The sequence below is a fragment of the Anas acuta genome, chromosome 4, assembly GCF_963932015.1.
Source record: "Anas acuta chromosome 4, bAnaAcu1.1, whole genome shotgun sequence".
Lineage (NCBI taxonomy): Eukaryota > Metazoa > Chordata > Aves > Anseriformes > Anatidae > Anas > Anas acuta.
In genome coordinates, this window is record NC_088982.1 from 19413547 (window position 1) to 19433778 (window position 20232).

General features: G+C 37.5%; 1 protein-coding gene across 4 annotated transcripts in view; it reads left to right on the forward strand.

Moving 5' to 3' along the window:
* The window catches only part of STIM2 (stromal interaction molecule 2), a 62809-nt gene that overhangs the window by 34252 nt on the left and 8325 nt on the right, over positions 1–20232 (forward strand). For all 4 annotated transcript variants that reach the window (XM_068680070.1, XM_068680068.1, XM_068680071.1 and 1 more), the window contains exons 2-5: positions 1664–1794; positions 12149–12263; positions 18742–18853; positions 19479–19594. In XM_068680070.1, coding sequence (XP_068536171.1) covers positions 1664–1794; positions 12149–12263; positions 18742–18853; positions 19479–19594 — 474 coding nt within the window. The remainder of the gene's footprint in view (positions 1–1663; positions 1795–12148; positions 12264–18741; positions 18854–19478; positions 19595–20232) is intronic.

Consider the following 20232-nt stretch of genomic DNA (forward strand, 5'->3'; position numbering starts at 1 on the left):
AAAACAAAACCAAACCCCACAACCTTAGAAGAGCTTAATTTTCTTTCAAGGCCTTCTGATTGCATTCCAAAACTGAAAAATGTTTGTGATAGGCCTGGTTTAGCATTTAGTAATTTGTCTCTCTGAAATATGTGAAGTACTTGTTAAATAGGTAGTATTTCTAAGTATTTCTATCTCTGTGACTGTGTTGTTGTGGTTTTTGGTTGATATGTGGACACAGATGGAACTGTTAACTTCTGTGTAATAAAACTGGTATAGAAAGTAAGAGTGCATTAACTCATGTCTGTCTGTAGGGATCAGTCCTGTTAATGTCCGAGATCCCAGCTGTGACTTGGTTGCCAGCTTTATTATACTTCTGCTTTGTAGCAAGTGGAGTTGTGTCAGCATCTCTTATTGTTATAAATTAAAAAAAATAATCAACTGAAGTCAGAAAAGCAGAATCATGCCAATTCAATTAGTATGGAATACTAAAGCAATAAATTTTTCTATGCAGACTCAATCCTATCAATTTCTGTATGTTTCTCTTTCATTACTTGTGCAAATGAGCTTTTAATAACTTAAGTAGTAGCAAGAAAGCTTAGTCTTTTGATAGACTAGAAGAAGAAAAAAAAATCATGCTGCCTCAAATTATATTTTTAATGATATGACTGAAGCTGAGTGTACCTAACTGTTGTTTATGGGAATAGTGTATTTTTATAATGATTATTATGTTGGGAAATCACCATCTCAGTACTGAACTTACAAAAAATAATTTCTGTATCCTTTTCCACCACCTATTCTCTGAAGGGTTTGGATGCATCAGAACAAATGGAAGTTAGCTACTAGTTGATGTGAAGGTCTGTGAAAGACAAGTCTTTAATGATGGGTTGATCATTGTGTATTATAAAAATTGGCAGCGTTTGGCATGTGTCTTGTGGCAAGGAAAGAAAAATGGTATACCAAATGCTGACATGGGGAAGCACAGCCATCAAATGGGCACAAATCATGAACCTTCAGGAACAAACATGGTTGAACACGTGCTGTTTGTGACCTGGGCTCCTGCTCTGTGGTGACTCTGCTGTTTTTTATCAGAGTATTCAGGGCTGTGGGGTATCACATTCTTGTCAGTTCAATTTTCTTTGCAGTGTGATTTCTTCTCCTGTAGTCCTTCTTGAGTATTTTATGTTCAATGGTACTGCCTACAGTACTACTGCACTGTGGGTATCATTCCTTTATCTGCTTATGAAGCTGTGATTGAAGGACATTATAATCTATTGTCTTTCTCATCCTCATCTGCTTTTTGTTTTCCTCCGGCTTCCAGAAAGGAGGTTGGAAACAACAGTGACTTTATGTGCTGTTGTGATGATGTATCGTGCAAGATGGTTGACAGATAGGAGAAGAGGTGGAGATCACAGGGCGTTGGTAGTGAGGGCAGAATTGCAGGAGTCAAACTATACCAGTGTCTGCTGAGAGCTTCCTTATTGCTTAAAAAGAGGGTGTGTTTTCACTTTTTTTGTAAGAATTCTTATTTATTGTTAATTTGTTGTCTTTGAACTGGAGGCTACGTGTGGGCAAGTACATGTATACAAACAAAATCTGAAGCTCTGTGTTACGCTTTGGGAATTTTATATTCTAGACTGACAGTGACTGATATTTCTGTTCTGATTTGTTTTCCCCCCTTTAGATCCCTGCAGTTCCCTCAGCCCACCATGCTTTACTGAGGAGGACCGATTCAGCCTGGAAGCTCTCCGCATGATACATAAGCAAATGGATGACGACAAAGATGGTGGTATTGAAGTAGATGAAAGCGATGAGGTAAGAATATAAAAAGCCTTCGCTTGTGCATACCTACGAGGTCTGTACTTCTCCCTGTTTTACATAGCTGCTCTTTATGTTCCAGAACCTGAGTAGTTGTTTCTTTTTAAATTCAGCCCTTTCTGCGTGAAAATGCAGAAAGTAAGTCAGAAATGGAAAATTGATGTCCGTGGTTTTAGCCTATAAAAAAAAAAAAAGAGTAAGCACCTCCTGCTAAAGGTTATTCAAAGCTGTCTGAAGCATTTTGTGATTGTGCTTGAATGATTTCAGTAGTCAGGCTACTGGTGGCCCTGGCAAAGGACTTGCCCTTTTGTACTTCAACTTTTACCATCTGGATACTCAGAATTACTGGGGAGGAATGGAGATCTATCCATGTAGTTTCACTGTACTTGCTTCTCCAGCTTTCTGGCAGGAGAAAGGAGGGGTTGGTGTGTGTGTGTGTGTGAAGATGTCCCCTGATTTCCTGTTTGCTAAAAATGTGGGGTATTGCCATGTGGTTCTGAAACCAATTCTCATTGAAGGTGAGTAGGAGAAGAATCTAGCCTTGGCTTCTCATCCTTTTTTTGTAACATCTCTGTGTAGATTTGTTCTCACTGAAGGAATGAAGTTATGAGTTATCGTGGTCAAGTCTAATTTGATACCACACTGATTTCTGTGTGAATACGTACAAAACAACTATGGTGCTTCCTGAAGGAATACAGTACAATAGAGAAGATGTTCCAGAGTAAACTAATGTACTCCTGAGGAAAAAATCTGCCCTGTACCTTAAGGCGTGTAATGGTGCAGCAGTTCAGGCACTGAAAATACTCTGTAACATTAGAGCTAGGGTGTTTATTAACATGAATATCTGGGAGAGGCACAATCCAGTCTGCAAAATGAAACATTAGTGACTGTGAGCTTTCTGAGCAGCTTTTCAACATTGCATGATTATCTTGACTTGCACTGCATTTTTTGTACACGAAGGTGAAGAAAGTTAAAAGAAAACACTGAAATACACATTGAAAAGTTTCTAGCAGCGTTCAAAAGACCTGCCCTTGCTTCCAATAAATACACCTCTTCATCTTTATCTCTGAGACTAAGTTTCCTTCTGTTGCAGAGGAGTGTCAAGGTGAATCAAAGCAGCAGAAGCTACTCTTAAATTCGTTAAAATGACTGAAATTTGAATAAATCATGAAGGTTGCGGTTATAGCTAGGGTATGAGAGATTAGTGAAGCTATGTATTCAAAGTACTCACCGTGCATAAAGCAAGACAACTGAAATGTAGCCCTTTCTCTGCACTCTGCTTTCAAATGTTGGTGTATTTAATAAGAGCTAAATTAGCTTTTTTTTCTGCATTTATTATCTTGGAGATCAGTGAATACATATTTGCACAGATATACTTTCATCTAAGACATTACAAGCAAACCTGAAATTAGTAAAAACCATAATTTAATTGGAAGATAAACTAGTAATCTATATGTTCCTGTGCTGCTTTAACTAGTTTTTATCTTAATCTTCAAAAATCTGACATTTTAACAATGAAGTTATCTAATTACCTTATTACTTACAACACATGTAGTATATATTCAGAACAGTAATTGACACTGCTTCCAAAACAGATGTTTTATCTGTCAGAGTGGATAATGCTGCTTGCCTTGATTAAAGATGAGAATAGATAATAAACCACTTAATTATAAATAAAGCTTGCATGAGATACAGGGATCTTAACAGCAAGGTAATGGATTCTCACTGTTACGTGCTGCATGGCTTCTGCTTACAACAAGACTCCTGGAAGAGCAGTATATTGATATTCACCAGCTTTATTATTATTATTTGGCAGGAAAAATGACAAGATATTATTAACTTTCTGCTGTTGTACCACTAGTAAAACAGTGTTACGGATTGCAAGCCTATATTTACACTGAGGAAGGAAGTTCTTGTAAATAAGTTATTTTGAGAAAGGAAAGGTGACAAGAAATAAAGATGCTGAACTATTTTAACTATTTTAATTTGCTAATCTAGTTGAGAACCCCTGGTAGTGATTCCCGAGATCTTGCTTGCATATATCTCTTCTTTTTTGGAAAGTTTCTCATGCCTTGTTTTTGTTGTAGTTTATTTATTCTATGTAAAATGAAGTCTCACATAAAACTGTTCCTTAGAGAATGAATTTCTTTAGGAAGTAGGAAAACATGAACTTTTATAAGAGACTTCGTGTTTCCTCAAAACTAGTCTGCAACTGGAAGCCTTTTGGGGTTGGCTTCTGTAGGCTTGAAAGAAGATTTTAGCTAGCTAACCTTTGTGAAATTCATGTGGGAAACTTGATCAAAATTTTTACCATGAGATTTATTAGTCACTGAAACACGTAAGGGTTTTATGGAAGTCAGCTGAGAAAGGTGGAAGGGTTCTAGTCTGATCATGGACTGGTTAGATTTTTCCTTAGTTTTGGTGTGTTACCTAAGTTAGGGTAGCTGGTATAACAGATTTTTGAAGACAAAATCTTGAACTTTAAATTCACTAGAAAATACTTTTCTAGTTTGAAATGCTAGAAAATATTTGAGGAAGAAAAGAGCTTATGTCATAGTTACTCATTTTTGATTTTTTTTATTCAGGGTTCACATAATTTTATAACATTTTCCTGAGTTTTTAATATAGAATAACATAATTCAAAAACAAGGAACATAACTCAAAGGAAAAAAGATTGATTTGGATAATAAACTTGTGTTATAATTTAAAGTAGATCATGCTTTACTGTGCTGCTATTAATTTCTGTGAAGTAGGGTATCAGTGTGAAAGGCAGAATGGGAGAGAGAAGGAAAAAGCATAGAAGACAAGACTGTAGTTATCATTAGGGCAGGTCAGTATGAATTTATCAAATCTGGCTCCTGCTACTAATATTTTACTATTAATGTACAAAAGGTTGCAATTGTTTACATTGCTTTAAAGGTGTAGACTGTAAAAGGGTAACTAAAAGGGAGTATATTATTGACTGAGGCTTTAGTCATGTGCTGTGGGAGGCTATCTGCCTCAGGAAGCATCTGTTACAGCAGGCATATATGACTTATTTTAATGATGAAGAGGCACGAGCAGCAAGACAGACTTATCAGCATGTTCGTTATTTACCAAGTTTTTTTTCCTGTTTCCAAAGAAACTCTATGTGTAGATCCTACATCATGTAATTGCCTCAAGGAATCTCACTGTAGAAATGAGTAAGTTGGTGGTTTTGAAATATTACTATGTTATATGTATAACGACACAAAAGCCAATGGCATGAATTTACAGCATTTCATGGGATCCCTGGATTAGGTGACTTAGTATCTCAATATCTTGCATAATTAAAACAAAAACAAAACAAAAAAAACACTAAAAAGAATACCCAGAGCCTACAGTACTGAAAGCATTAAATGATCAGAGAATGCCCATGAGCAAGCTTGGTCAAAGCAGCTGGAAACTCAGAGGTGAGATGTGTAAGTGATGTCTGGAGACAAGAATGTAAAAATCAGTCTGTAGCAGCTTAAACAGGGTGGGTGATCATCATCTGTACAGCAACCAAAGCAGTAAAAGTAGCTAATGTGATTTGATAAGGAAGAGTAAATCAGCACTTTGGCTGTAGTAAGTGTGATGGGCAGCATGTTTGACAGCCCAAGATCTTCCTTTAAGTAGAAGTGGCCATTTCAGAATGTGTGCAAGCTCTGCGAAGCCATTAGTTGAAGGCTTGAAGGTCATATTTGCATCTGTGATGCAAATAATCCAAGAGAGATGGAACAACCTATGTCATGAGAGAGTGTTTGAAAGAAGATGAAGAGGTGGAATAATCCAGTTGGGAATCAAAATGGAGGAGGTAGAAGAGTCAAGCATAAACAGAAATAAGTAATTTCTAGAATTAGGTTGAGTTGAGAAATACATGCCTCAGTAAACCCTGCCTTTGGTGCTCATTGTCCTTTAAGGTTTTAAGGAAAAAGTAGAACAGTATGAAGTGGGTCTCCTTTTACTTAGTGTGCAATTTGCTGGTGATATTCCTGGTGGTTTACATTTCCTTTCTTTTAGCAGTTAAAATGGTACATGCAAACACCAGCGTCTGTTTTACAAGCTTGCTATATGAAAATATTGTGTACTTAAAACTTCTAAACTCTGGATACCTCTGTATTCTTGAACAAAAGCAAATTTATACACAGCATCTCTGTCCCCTTTAATTGTTCAACCTTGGAGACAGTAAAGAGTTAGCAAAATATTTTAGGGGAAAAGTACATCTATGTAATATGTTGGAAAAATGAGTGGCTGGTAGATAGTGCATATGTATAGGCAGTTGATGGAATAAATGGGCATAGACTGATAGCTTTCCCAAACTTTTTAGATGATAGGGAAACATAGAAGTTACAACCTCCCTAAATTTAGCCAGAAGCTCCTGAAGAAATCCATCCAAATGTTTTTAAACTGACACATGTTTTTTAAACTGGCACATGCGTGACGTAGTTGGAGAGCTTGATCTGCCCTTGTTAGTGCCTCTTGGGACCTCGTTAAACTTCAGGAGCTCACCCCAGGTGTTGTAACTTCAGCTGGGAGGAGATCTGCTGTGAGCTCTTGCTTCCTCTCATTGCCTGCAAATATACACTCAGCAAGAATTGTCCTTTTTAAAGGACATAAATTCCCTTAGTGTTTTGGCTTTGACATTATCACTTTTATAATAATTGTCCTTAAACTGCTGTTTGTAAGGTGTGTAAGGTTTGTGTAAGGTAGATAATGCTTCAGAGGCAGACTGCTGGGCAAAACTGTGTGTTGTAGGGAAATGCCTACTGCAGCGGCTCAGAAACGGTACAACTGTTTTGCATCATCCTGGATATCTCCCGAGCGCGTTTTACATCTCACTGTGTGAGAACATTGTGTGAAGAACATTGATCTTTCAGATGAGTACGCTGAGTGTCCTAACCAGTGCGACAGCCCTCTTCCCCCAAAGCTATCTGCTTGCTCTAAAATTCTGTTAGTTTTAGTAAGCAGCTAAATTTCAGCTGCAGATGTGTTAGTAGAGGTCTTGCTTTTATTGAATTTTATCATTCAGCTGCTAATGCATTTGTCTCTGATTATTAAAAAGCAATCTCTTCTATCCTCCTGAAGTTTAACAGCAGCTCAGTATGTCTACATAGTCTGTGCTTTTCAGAGCCCTCTAGGCAGGAGGCAGCCCTGCCCTGAAAGCACGATGGCAGTGCCAGTCCATGGCTGTGTCTGTGCAAAGAAGTCCAGTGGAGCGGCAGCGTCTGTTATCATGGGTACAGTTGCATAGAAACTCGTGCAGACGTGTTTTGGATCAGACCTGCCTCATGCCTTGCCTCCTCGGAGGTGCTTAAGCTAATGTGTAGCTGTCTGCACCTGTTTTGTAGCATTGCAGGCAGTTAGTCCTGCTACAATTAAATGCTCTCTTGGAAATTAATTCCAGCTTCCCTTTGAAGGCATTGCACAGTTTACAGTAGAATTACGGAAATTTTATTTTAAGCCACTATATATATATTTTTTTTTTTTTTCCCAGTAGAACTTGTATGTTACTTGAGATACGCTTGCTTCCACTTTCATTAGCCATGAACTTTGTTTTACTGGAGATATTTCCAACATGCTTGAATAAATTACCTTATTTTACTCTGTAACATTTTCAGAAGCTATTTCTATGGGGGGAAATGGGGAATGCTGTTGTACCTTAATTGCAGCATGTTGAATGTTAAAAGCACACTTGCTGTCAGCTTGCCATCATAACCTGGTAAAGCTTGACAGTGTGCAATAGATGGAGTAAATCTGGTAGCACGGGATGGGACAGCTTTGTAAAAGGCCATTTAAGGGTGACTGCTGTTAGGACTGCCTCTATACTAAGGTAGGGTTAAAGGAAAATGGAGGTTTTGACTTGTTGCAGGTTTTCTTCAGAAGAATTAAAGCAAGAGGAAATAATAAAACTGAAAGGAATAACACTGTAGAAAGGAATGGTTGCTCAAGGGAGGATGGTAACACTTAGCCAGGAGATGTTACTAATTGCTCTTAAAGTAAACTTGTCAGTTGGAGGGTCTATTTTAAGTTTGTGAAACTGAAAATCATAAACTTGTGTCTTTATCCAGAACAAGGAATAAACATAGCATGAGTGCTTCCTTCTGCAGTTAGTGAATGTGGTTAATTTTACTTTTCCACTGTTTAGCAAAAGTATGCGATTGTTCATTTGCTCCTCAAGGAGCAAGGATGTTTTGCAATTTTTCAACTTCCATATTTTTCTGCCCTGCATCTTTGTGGTGTGTGGCTTTAGTGTGTCAGTGTTCCCTTGGTGTCAGACCTGTGTTGGATTTTGGTGTCTTTTTTTCTTCTTTGGAGGGGTTAGAAGTTTGTGGTTATTGCTTCAGGCTAGTTTTTGGTTGAGTTTGCTGGGTTTTGGTGAATGTTACAGAAATAAAGGCTCTGTGGAGAGGAAGGTGGTGGCTCACCTGACCTTGCCTTGAACTGTTCCAGGGCTTCAGCTTCTGTTGGCGCCAGGATGAAAGTTTTTCATCCCCACTTTATTACACTGAATCCTGGGCTCTGGGATATAATTTTTTGTTTGTAGGAGCACAGTTGTTAATATTTCTTCTGGGATCAAAACTCCAGGTTTGATTTTAGGTGTGTGGCTTTCTTTAGAGTAATTTTTAGTTGTTTTTGAATTACCTACCTCAACTAATGGCTATTTTACACTTGTTTTTACGTAACTCATCTGCTATCTTGGTTTCAAATTTGTAGTCTTTAAAAGGCCTTCTCCCTGTTGAATAATTATGTTGGCTAAGATAATACTTAGATGTGTTTTGTCAGAGCTAATTCTTTTAACCTCCCAGTTTAGAGTTATTTTTCTAACCTCTTCTTTGTGTACTTACTGGCCAGGGCAACAGAAGAGAGATTAGCTGCCATGACAAGGAACAGAAAAATCCTCTTTCTACCAGAGTTGTTCTGTTTTTATGGCTTTCTTCAATTTAGGATGCAATTCCTTTTCTTAACAAAACTTCCATATTAGGCCAGCTCTTAAAAAAAAGGTATTTTAAGCAAAAGAGATGTTTGTTGACTGTCATATCTCTTCATTAGCGAATGCATTCCTTCTTTGAAAAGTGATGTTTTCTTGTCCAGCTGTACACGCTGTAACTCTGCCGCTGTGGCAGTCCTGCGTTGTGACTGTCTCTGACCTGAGAGCAATATAGGTGGGATTGAACAGGAGACAGGCACTTTTGTTTTTTCATGGAGAAATCCTCCTAAACACAGGACCACTCCCGTGGAGTTACTGCAAACTAATTATTTAATGCAAGTTGCTCGAGGTGTTTTTGTGTGGATTCCTTGTTTAAAACAAACAAACAAACAAAAATTTAGTCAAATACCCTAACAGTCTTTCAATATAAATTAGATCTTTTCCACTATTCTTCTCTCCTTCTGGATTTTTTTTTTTTTACTGTAAACTTAGATTTTTCTGTATTTGTGATGAAATTTGAAATTAGGCTTTCAATTTTCCCCCCTCAAGCTTACATAGTTGTGTTCGCATCAGTGCCGTGTGAATGTATCTGTTAACTCCTGCTCCCTCTGCTGGCTTTGTAGCCCAACAACAGGAAACCTTGAAAGTTTTCCATACATCCTTTCTGCATTGCTTAACTGGCTGTCGAGGTAACCCATGTTACATTTTAAAAATCAGAACGCTTTCCTGTATAACCTTATAGGGCTCTTGTGTGATATGTAACACCCTAAAGCTTTTCTGTATATCAGTTGGCATCTGTCATCTCTTTCTTCCTAGCCTTGTATGTAGCATGATTTTCTTAACAGCATTTCAGACTTTTTCTTGACAGCACCTGTAGCTGTTCAGATGTTCCTGTCGTGAAATATTTTGCTTTTGCTGTCAACTAGAAATAGATGGAAGAAAATTGAAAACTCGGAGGTATGAGCTTTAGCTGGGGAGGTGCAAAATGTGCTGAAACCTTTAGCTACAGCATGTGTTCCATTCTGTTCCCCTTCAGAAACCACACCGACCTTTTTAAAACAAATGTCTGTGCCTGTCACAGACACCTTCGATTGTACATCGTGTGCTGGTTATGGGAATTACCAGCTTCAGAGTTGTTGTGCCGATCTGGGAAGTACTCAGACTTCATGCTTGGACTGTGGAACATGCAGCAGAGGTTATGCAGCAGATGCATTTCCATATGGTTACAGCAGTCATTCCTTTCTGTGCTTACTGTACTTTTTTTTTTTTTTTTTTTACTACTATTGGACCAGGGTGTTTTCAAAGTTCTGCAAATGGCTCCGCCCCAACAGGCTGCATTCTCAATTTTTTCATTTAGTACATTTCTCTGATATTTCTCATATGCATGCATGTGTAAACATGAGCATCTCTGCCTTCTTGTACGTATACATAGTAGTAGTTCAAGCACACATGAAATTTTTATTGGCTAAACAGAAATAATTGAGTAATCAAACTGCTTTAGAAAGCAATTGTCTGTCAGTCAAAAATGCTCTGAAGTGGCAGGTGAAAGAGGGCTTGCACCCAACCAGTATTTGGAACCAAAAGATAGGCATGGTATTTATGATTGGATTCAGGAAGGCAACTACAATTTTATCTGAATTAAAAGGAGGAACCTGAATCCCTTCCTGTATTTTTTTTTTTTTAAGACGACTTATTTTCTTGTAAGAATGAAGATTTTAATAAGGGGATTTTGGTAAGTTAGTTTCTTCTTGTATATTTCTGCTATCATACATTGATTGCTTTTCCATCTCGTGCAACTTGAACTAAATCATCTCTAGATTTGTTAGAAATGTGGGAAGATCTGCAGATGCTTTGTTCCAGGAGTAAAGTTTAAGTGGGGCATTTAGCAGTTCACCACTTGCCATTCTTTATCACCTTTGTTTGCAGTGGAGATAGCATATGGACCTGCCACATAAAAAGCTGTTTTTTGTTAGGTGTCTTGACTACCTATAGCAGGTTTTGGTTGGGCTGCATATCCTTCAGGGAGTGAGGAAAGCAAGTAATCTCTGAGATTACTTTGCTCTCATGTTAGTTTTCTGGTACTGCTACTCATAAGGTGTCCACCCACAGAGGTGTCTGATGGTGTGCTTTTTAGGGTCTGATACCGATGTAAGGTTACTGCTACTAATGGGAGATGGGTTTGCTAACCAGTATTCCAACTTCTCTAGGCTCTGTGTGAAACAAATAAGACCGGCACCTATTTGTCATGTTCTGTGTTACTTTTCTATTGTCTTGCTCACTTTGTCCACTTGGAAAGCTTCATTCATACCTGCAGTAAGTTTTTCAATCTCTCCCTCTCATAATTTCTCCTACTTCAATTCTGACTTGCAGCTGAAGAAATTTCAGTTATACTGAAACTTGGAAAAAGAATGGGAAGCAGTAGATATGAGAAGAATTAAGGGGTTTATCTCTGGCATAGTGCTGTACTACACTGCAGCACTAGTGTGGTTTTATTATTGCGCACCCAGTAATGAACGCAGTGTAAGAGCTAAGATTGTTGGCTAATGGACATTTAGCACTCCCTCAGCTTTTGGGGGAGGGAGGAAGGTCTTCATTTCATGGTTGTGGTATCCATTTTTCCTGACAGTGGCCCTAGCTAAGAGGATATATGCTAGGGTCTTGCATTTGCATGCTTTTTCTGGCTCTATGTATAAAGAGAAACCATTTGCAATGACTTGTGAAATATTGATACAACACTGTTGTATAATGAGATTGCAGGATCTGTTTTGTTATGCTTACTAACATGCAAAGCTTGGTATTTTGACATAGGCTTTCTATTAATTATTGTAAATGAAATGCCATGTGTAATACGTCTGTGCTTGGAGTGTAGCCACTGAGGCATCATTATTAAGAAGAAAATTGTCCCTAAGATGGCTTCTGTTTTTAATTTGAAATGGAACTAAAATTTGTTACCTACTCAGAAGACTAATATTAGTTAACACCTTTCTATCATTCCACAAGCGGTTGTTTTTAACTGCTGTAGCAGGATTCAGGTATTACTCATCATCCATAAAGGTCTGGTGTGTTTTCTATTATTACGTAGTCATCTTCATCTATTGAAGGTAAGACCAAATGTATTCAGAATGGAAAAGTATGCAGTATGATTTATGCAGTGAATACTCGGAATCACTAAGGTATACGAAAAATGTTGTTAAACGTTGTATACTAGCAATTGCAAATTCAGTTTTCCTAGAGTTTAATAATTGCAGAATCAAGTCCTGTAAGAGTGTTAAAACTTCCTTTTTGAGTCTTTGACATAGTCAGCTTACATGAATTGTGTGCTGCTTGCATGGGGAAGAGATAGTAAAGATTTTTTTTTTACCCTGATATGCTTGCAGCTTCTGCTTAGAAAGTGGTGTTTTTTAATTTGTTTTCCTTCTTCAGTTTTTAAGGGAAGATATGCAGTATAAGGATGCCTCGAATAAACATAGCCACCTACACAGAGAAGACAAGCATATTACCATTGAGGATCTATGGAGACGCTGGAAAACATCTGAAGGTAGGTTAAAAATATATTGGTTATTGAAATAGACACAGTTTTCCACCAAGTTGTTTATAGTAGTAAGTGGATGACCTCTTCTTCAGCATTTTCATGAATCTGTATCAGTACCGTGATTCACAGGGGTATATAAACCAAACTGAATGCTCACTCTAGTGTTAATTTCTTTTTGACGTGCTAGGTACATTAGGATAGCTTTCACACTCATCGGTATGAGGTTATAATTTATGGAAGTGCCTGTTGCAATCATTGAATTCCAGATAAGTGTTTTTATTTAGTGAGCAAACGCTAAGGGTTTCTATCAAGGTGTTTTTTAACGTTAATTATACACTGTACTAAGTGGAAAATCCAATGTACTTCTACTGTATAAATTGTCTTTGGGCTCCAAAGAGCTAAAATTCTTAGTCCTAAGTACTTTTAAAAAATCTTTTGGAACTTGGGATATAGGACCATGCAATGATGACCCAATGTGCATTCCTTGATTTGAATGAAATTATAAGCCACGTACTTCATGAATGGTATACTGTTCATTGCTGAGTATGTTCCAGGATTTAGTGATTAAAAAAATCTGTAAAGGTCAGGAATGTTGGTCGTAGTTAAGAGTAATTTTTTTAACATTCATAAGCTATTGCACTAATGACATGTGCTTAAAGATCTATAAATTAGTATCAGTTGAACAACTAAAGATTGAACAGAAGAGCTGAAACTAGGAAGATGACATTTGTTCAGCTACTGTTAGGCACTCGTTTAAGTGCAGTCTGAGGTCATACATTGCAAGTGTTTGCTATGTAGTAAACCAGTTGTGTTTTAATCAGTGGATGTTTCTTGCCTCATCTCTTCAAGTATCCTTTAGGTAATTGCTCACAGAAGATCTTGTGCAATGAAAACATTGCAACTAAATTATCAAAGAAAATTTTGTCTACAATTTTGTCTGACCTATAGTAACTCTTCAAAAATGTAGGCTGTAGTATTATAAAAAGTATCTGTATATAACTTTGTTCCAGGTCTCTTGAGTATAGTGAGCAGTGTGAATAAGACTCAGATTTTGAAAGGACTGTCTGGTCTTCCTGTGTCTGCTTATAGAGGCTTTGCTCTGCACTGTTCAGTGCCATTGTACGTTCAGTACCGTTATAGATACTGAAGTTCTACCACAGGGATGAGAATGAGTCTCCCAAGCGGACATATAACAGATGCTTTAGGAAAAGTGGAGTTTATACTAACAATACTGAAGTTTTATGTTTCTAGTTGAAATCTAGCTGTTATATGCTTGATTATTTTCTTTATTCTTTCTTTTAATTGTATGCTAAGAAATAAAGTTGAGGTTTTTTGAACTTTTCACTTGAGCTGCTTAAATTCTGAGATTTCCAAACTCATGTTTGGTAATTAATGACTGCATAAGCTTTTTATATGGTGTTCCTCTTCACTGCTTTTTGAACTTAGAAGCAAAGTGACATGATCTTGAAATGTTTGTTTTTTTTCCCAATACAGAACTTTTCAAAGTTGCCTCTGAATTTTTTTATATATGTATATGCACACTTGGTTTTCGTGACTGTTAGAAGGCATGAAGCCTCTCAAATCTTTAAACTATTTTCATTTAACTTTAGGAAACACACAAGATATTGCTTTTCCTTTTTAGATGTTTTAGGAATACTGATTTAAGTGCTGCTAGTCTATAGTGCCAGTTTAATGCAATTTGACAGCATGAAGCAAGAGTGTGGATGGTAGTGTAAATGGTGGTATCAGTAATTTGAGACTTCATTAAGTAGTCTGTTGAGGTATCTGTGAGAATTACAAGCTCTAAATAGTGCCTTTGACAGTGCCCATTACTGCTTATGCAGAAATGTCTTCTGGATTTAGTGTTTCTTATTTTATGCTGAGTTGAATTGTCCTTTCTTTCTCATAAAGATAATTTTCTCCAGATGTTTGTCTTCAGCATATATCAAGTAGTTTAAAATAGCCTTTTGTTTGATACAAGATAGATGAGATTTGAGGGAAGAAAGGAAAAAAAAAAGCAGATTGCTTTTTAATTATTTCTGGCACGAGGCTTGCTTTTGGTATCCCCCCCTTGCCTTAAAATCCATAAGTAGTAGTCTGTCCTGGTGCAAGTTAAAGGGATTTTGAGGCTGCTGTAAGTTTTTCTTGCATGAAAGGAAAGACAGTGCACCTAAAATCAGCATCTAGTCTGTTGGTCTGTTGCTGTACAGCTTTGGTGAGTCTTTCAGTGAAAACAACTGGCACTTAGTTTAGTTGATGCCGCTGACCGTTTAAACTTTTAAATCTTCTGATATAACTCTGTAGAAACAGAACTCTTTTTAGAAGATTGGTTAGGAACTGGCATATCTTGTGTAAAGCATAGAAAACCCTGCTTCCTAAGACTCTGATTTCTGTTCTTATGTATGCCTGTTCCTTATGTTCCATATGCTTGCCGTGTGGTGTTTGACTGTCTTTTTAACTAAGCAGTATTTATTTATATATGCACAGAGTCTGTCAGCTATTCTCAAGTATCAAGGTTAGTTGTTGTTGAGTTAAAGTTCAAGTGCAGAGTTGGTTTTTATTCTGCCTTGAAAAGGTGGGAGGTGGGAGTTCACAAAGGTGATGCACTTGCTTTGATGTCTAAAAGGTGATTGAGCAGAAACTGGCATTCAAAGCCCAGTCTTGAGCATCTGTGGCCCTAGCCCTTATATTCTGCACCCCCAGATCAAATCTGCATGAATTTGAGTGCTATTAGAAGAGAGATGTTTACATATTTAGTCTCAGTCGTAAGGCAGTCTGTAAAACTGGGGCAGGAGCCTTCATCTGGATAGCTCTCTGACCTGCCTGGGTGAATAGGGCAGGGAGCTGTATTCTTGGCAAGGTAGCATTGTCCCATACAACTTAATTGCTGTGGCAAAACAAAACTGTAGTGGTCAAACCTGGAGTTCTTGGATTGTTTACTTCTCTCAGACTAAGACCTACCAAAAGTCAGTTTCTACGAACTGATTTTTTTAAAGAAAAAGCAACTAGTTTTTCTCTGCCATTATGGCTTATTTGAAGTTTAATGTCATATATCCTGTAGTTTGTGGACTGTTCTATAATACAAAGTAGCTTGCATTTTTTGTATTTGCCCTGTATTTTTCCTTTTACTTCTCTGTGGAAAGCAGAAGGTGACCTGAAGTCTGCCTTCTTTAGTAGTAGATAAACAAAGCCTTTAAAAATATCTTTATGTATGTCATCACCTGTTTTAATCTGAGGTAATATTTCATAAGTATTCTTGCAGCAGCTAGGACTAAACTGCATGCCATGGAGATGTTAGGATTGTTTTCCACTTTGTTAATCGTTTACTGTCTCAGTTTTTAAATATCGGAGATAGGAAACACATGTGGGGCTTGGCTAAGGATGTGTTACCTAAGGCTCCATGCCGTTTGGAGCAGGATGAGTACAGTACTGCAGATGGGCTGTCCTGCATGAGGTGAAAAAAGACATGCACTTGGCTATTGAAAAGATAGAGAAGAAGGTAAACGCTGACCCAGACTTATAATTTTTCATGCTATTCAAAAGTTGTAAAAACTAATAGCAGCGTATTTCATACTAATGCTTTTGAATCTTTCCATGTGTTTGATAGGGAATTTTTTTTTTATTACCTGGTCAGCCTGCTTTTAACTCTAAGCCCAGAATATGACTGTCGTTCACTTTTGGCCAATGCTAAACTCTTTGAAATACTGCTGTTGAATGCAGTCTGACTTCTGAAAGGTGCAGGAGGTCCAAAGGAGTACTGGGGCTGATACTATAATGGTTTTACTTTGTGGCTTCCTGTGCTATTTGATAAATCTAATGTGATTAAAGGGATTATATATATATATATATATATATATATATATATATATAAAATCTCCTGATCTTCCAATCAGTTATGAATGTGTTAGCAAGGAGCAACTTTGATACAGGGCCAGTTTGAAGGTCCTTTTTGCTTCCTTCACCTTCAAGTATGTTAATAGCTGTTTTTAAAAAACAGCCACGTTGGGATCCAGAGTATAACAGCTGATGCAAGTCTACAGACTGAGTACTGCATTGGGGTGTAAATGTTGTGGCTTTTATACCTGCCCACCCAAAGCATACTGCTGACATCCTCAATCTCAAGATAGCTCTTTGTGAAAATAAGCGTGAGAGGGAAGGATATGATATCTCTTTTAATGCAGTGTGCTTTTAACTTACAGCAACTGTCAATTGCTACTCCACTATCTGAAGGGCTATGCTCTTTTTGGGTGATTAAAATATGGAAAAATTACTACTACCTCAGCTTGCTTATTGGAGCTGTCACAATCTAATTGCCAGTGCTGATCAAGATGAATTTCAGCTGGCCAGGTTGACTTTCAGTATGCTCCTGTCATCAGTGCTCTTGTGTCATGTTTCAGTAGGCTATAAATGCTTCTGCAGGAAAAAAAAGGCCAGTTTGCTTCTCGCTGTTGTGTGCTGTTGTAGAATAAATTCATACACTGGTCATAAGGTCTTGTTGGAGACAAGTCAAGCAATACTTCTGACCAGTATATGCCATGTAGAAAACACAAATGGAAAGAAACAGTTTGAAAGCTTTCACTGATAGCAAGTCTCCCAGGGCTCTGCTGTGGTGCTGCAGAAAAGGGAGGACAGGGCTACAGCTGGACAATGTGGGCATCTGTGGGCCTAGCACTAGAAATTCACTGATGTAGAAACAGATTACAGGTGTCCGAGCATTGTCAGTAACCTACAGAAAAGTCTTCTACAGAATAAAGCTCTGATGGATTAGCATTTGTTGTGCAACCTCATTTTGGGACCTGGAGCAAATTGCCTGGCTTGAAGGTTGGCTTTATAAACTGACAGGTTAAACTGCAGGTTTCTCTTGCAGTCTAAGTTTCTGTATTATAATTGTTTCAGACCCTCAAACAGTATAGATATGAAACCCTAAATGAAACCCTTAAGTTGAAGGAAGCTTCTGTGGTGGTAAGAGGGTGCTTCAATGGACCATTATTGCTGTATGGAACACTTGTGCTCAGTTTCCCCAGGGTGTCCCCTGGTCTACTTCTGTTCCCTGATCAGTGCTGTAGTTTAAAAATGACTTTCTGTGCATTTCAAATAAAACGTAAGTGAATCAGTTATTGCATAAAGTCAAAATCTAACAGTTTCTACAAAGAACTTGTATACTTTGAAAATAAATTCTAAATGTAGAAATTATGCTTCATGTAAATTCAAATGTATTTCATTAGAGCCCAAACGATATTTCTTAGGTGAGAAGTTTAAAATTTACTGCTGAGGGGTGTGTGTGTATAAATAAATAAATAAATATACATATATGTGTGTGAAAACAATTTCACCTAAATCTTGACAGTGTGACTACCAGGTATTTTCATCAGCAGTGAAATTTCAGTTTTTCCGTTTATCAACTCAGTGAATTGTGTTACTTCCAAAATTACATGTTGTACTGTCAGTGAAGTCTGTAGCGTGTAGTAGCTATTTTAGGTAACTTTTGTATGTCAAATCAAAACGGTGCATTTGCTTTGAATCAGTTTGTGACTCTGATGCTTGCAGGATGCGATTAAGGATGATCTGGATGATCGTAGTCAACCTTTCTGAAATGCTTAAAATTAGCTGTGAAACTGATCTTTTCACATTCAAGAAACATTTAAGAATCTTTGCAATGTGCCTATGATCTGTTTACAAATAGCCGAGACATCTTTTATCAAAGCTTAGAGTATTACGACAAAACCGTGTCTGTTGTAAGATAAACACCTGGACAACAGCTTGTGGTGCTAAAGCAGAGGAAGAAATGGGAATAGTGTGCTGAGAAGGAGTAATACACCACCTATATGAATGAGTGCAAGCGGTTTGTATTGTGACTGTATTTTAAAAGCTTGTAAGTGGGTCTGAAAGGTGTTCTAGTTATCTGAATTGATCCAAATCTGAAATGTTTAAGCTTGTTTTTCAGCTTTCCTGGTTGTATGTGTGAGATGCTGTCTCTGCCCAGCTTTGTCACATGCGAGTAGTTCTAGAGAGCAAATTTCCTTTCTTCTCTCCTCTTTTGTGGTCAATAGGCAGAAGCCTCTGAAGATGCTGGTGAAAATGGGTCCCTGGGAGAGATCTTGGTACCTTGCCTTAAATGGGTACAGCATCTGCAGACATATGCAAAGACAAAAGGGTTGAGACTGGGATCATTAAGTGGATTTATCACAAGATGCAGTCCCAATTTAAATATATCTACAAAATTATTCTGTGGATTTTTAATAAAGAAATATCGGTTCCGTGCTGGTTTGTTTACCATGTGCTTCCCTGAGGAAGCTTAGGCAAATATGAAAAATGCAAAATGCCAAAAACACATTGGTTAGTAGGAATGCTAATTCTATTCTAGAATCTGCAGTTCTATTTGGCTAAAGCCTTATGCTCACTAACTTCCTTTTCTACTGCTTGTCTTCTATGTCTTGCTATCGATTTTTGTGAAAATTAAGTTAATCAAACACTTTTCTTCTAGTTCATAACTGGACTCAAGAGGATACCCTTCAGTGGCTGTCAGAATTTGTTGAACTGCCCCAATACGAGAAGAATTTTAGAGACAGCAATGTCAATGGTACAACACTTCCCAGGTGAATTTCTTCTGAATTAGTTTCAAATGATTCCCCATAGGTTCTGCTGATTTAGTCAGGATGTGAGACCAATGATGTGAACTTGAAGTCTAACAAGACATGGATGAATGCAAGAAAAGAGAAATGCCCTTGTGCTTCTGAAGAGATGACTGACTTTTTTTCTGCCAAAATACTTCCAAATATAATTTGTATCCAGCTGTTCCTTTCATTTTAGCCTTATTTCTTCCTATTGAACTTCTATCAATAATCATGCAATTCTGTATGTTAGCTCACTTTATTTTGGACAACTTCCAATATATTGCATAGATATACATCAGAACTATCTGCATAACCCCTCTTCTTGAGCATAGTTACCAAAGCTGAGTATTGTGTATGTTTTGTGGAGTTGGTTTCACAAATTTATAGATCACCTATTGCCTTTAGCTGTGCCAGATGGATTAATGATTATTCCTGAAAAAGTGGAACAGGGAAATGTGGAACAGGTCAATCTATTGTATCTTTTAATTAAATTGCATGATTATAATCCATATAACCAGAAAATTCCATACATTGCGGTTTTATTTTTTTTTTCATGGATGGGTTTGAATATAGCTTGTGAAGTAGGTAATGTTTTTGTTGTTAACAGGATAGCAGTAAATGAACACGCTTTCATGATCTCTCACCTCAAAATAATTGACCGGAGCCATAGACAGAAACTTCAGCTTAAAGCCTTGGATGTTGTTTTATTTGGACCTCTCACACGTTAGTATTTTTTTATATTTTTTCTTATATTTTCATTGTAGGAATTCAACAGAAAATACTTTCAGTGAGGCTTGATGCTTTAGGTAGGATGGCTTATTTTATATTGTGATTGTACTGATGGATTGGTTGGCATACACTGTGAAATTAAATGAATTAAAACTTGTAAGGATGCTGGAACTCTAGAATTGTAAAATTTAAGACTGTAGTAATCTCGGTGTATTACCAGTAGGCTGCATGTTGGCTTTTGTGTTGCAATAAGTACATTCTAACTGTTTTTGACTATGTTTAAGTTACACTTCTAGCTAATGTTACATTCACCTCCAAGAAATCTTGGACACTGCAAGCTGGGATGTTGAAATGAGAGGGGATGACTCCTCGCTCCGTGTCCCAAAGAGGAGGAGGCTGTGATTCAAACCCAATGCCAACGTCTTTTGTGCGCACTCAAGTTTAAGTGCTGTTAAATATAGTATTACAGTTTTGCATCTGACGCATTTTAGCTTATGCAAACATTTCCTTACCACATCACCAGTGGTCTACATGCTTACTTGTACACAGTTATAGTTGTGTTGTGTTTCTGTGCGTGTTGTCTGCTCCCAAACTAGGAAGCTCTTCCAGAGCTGGTAGGGAGTTAGCCTTCT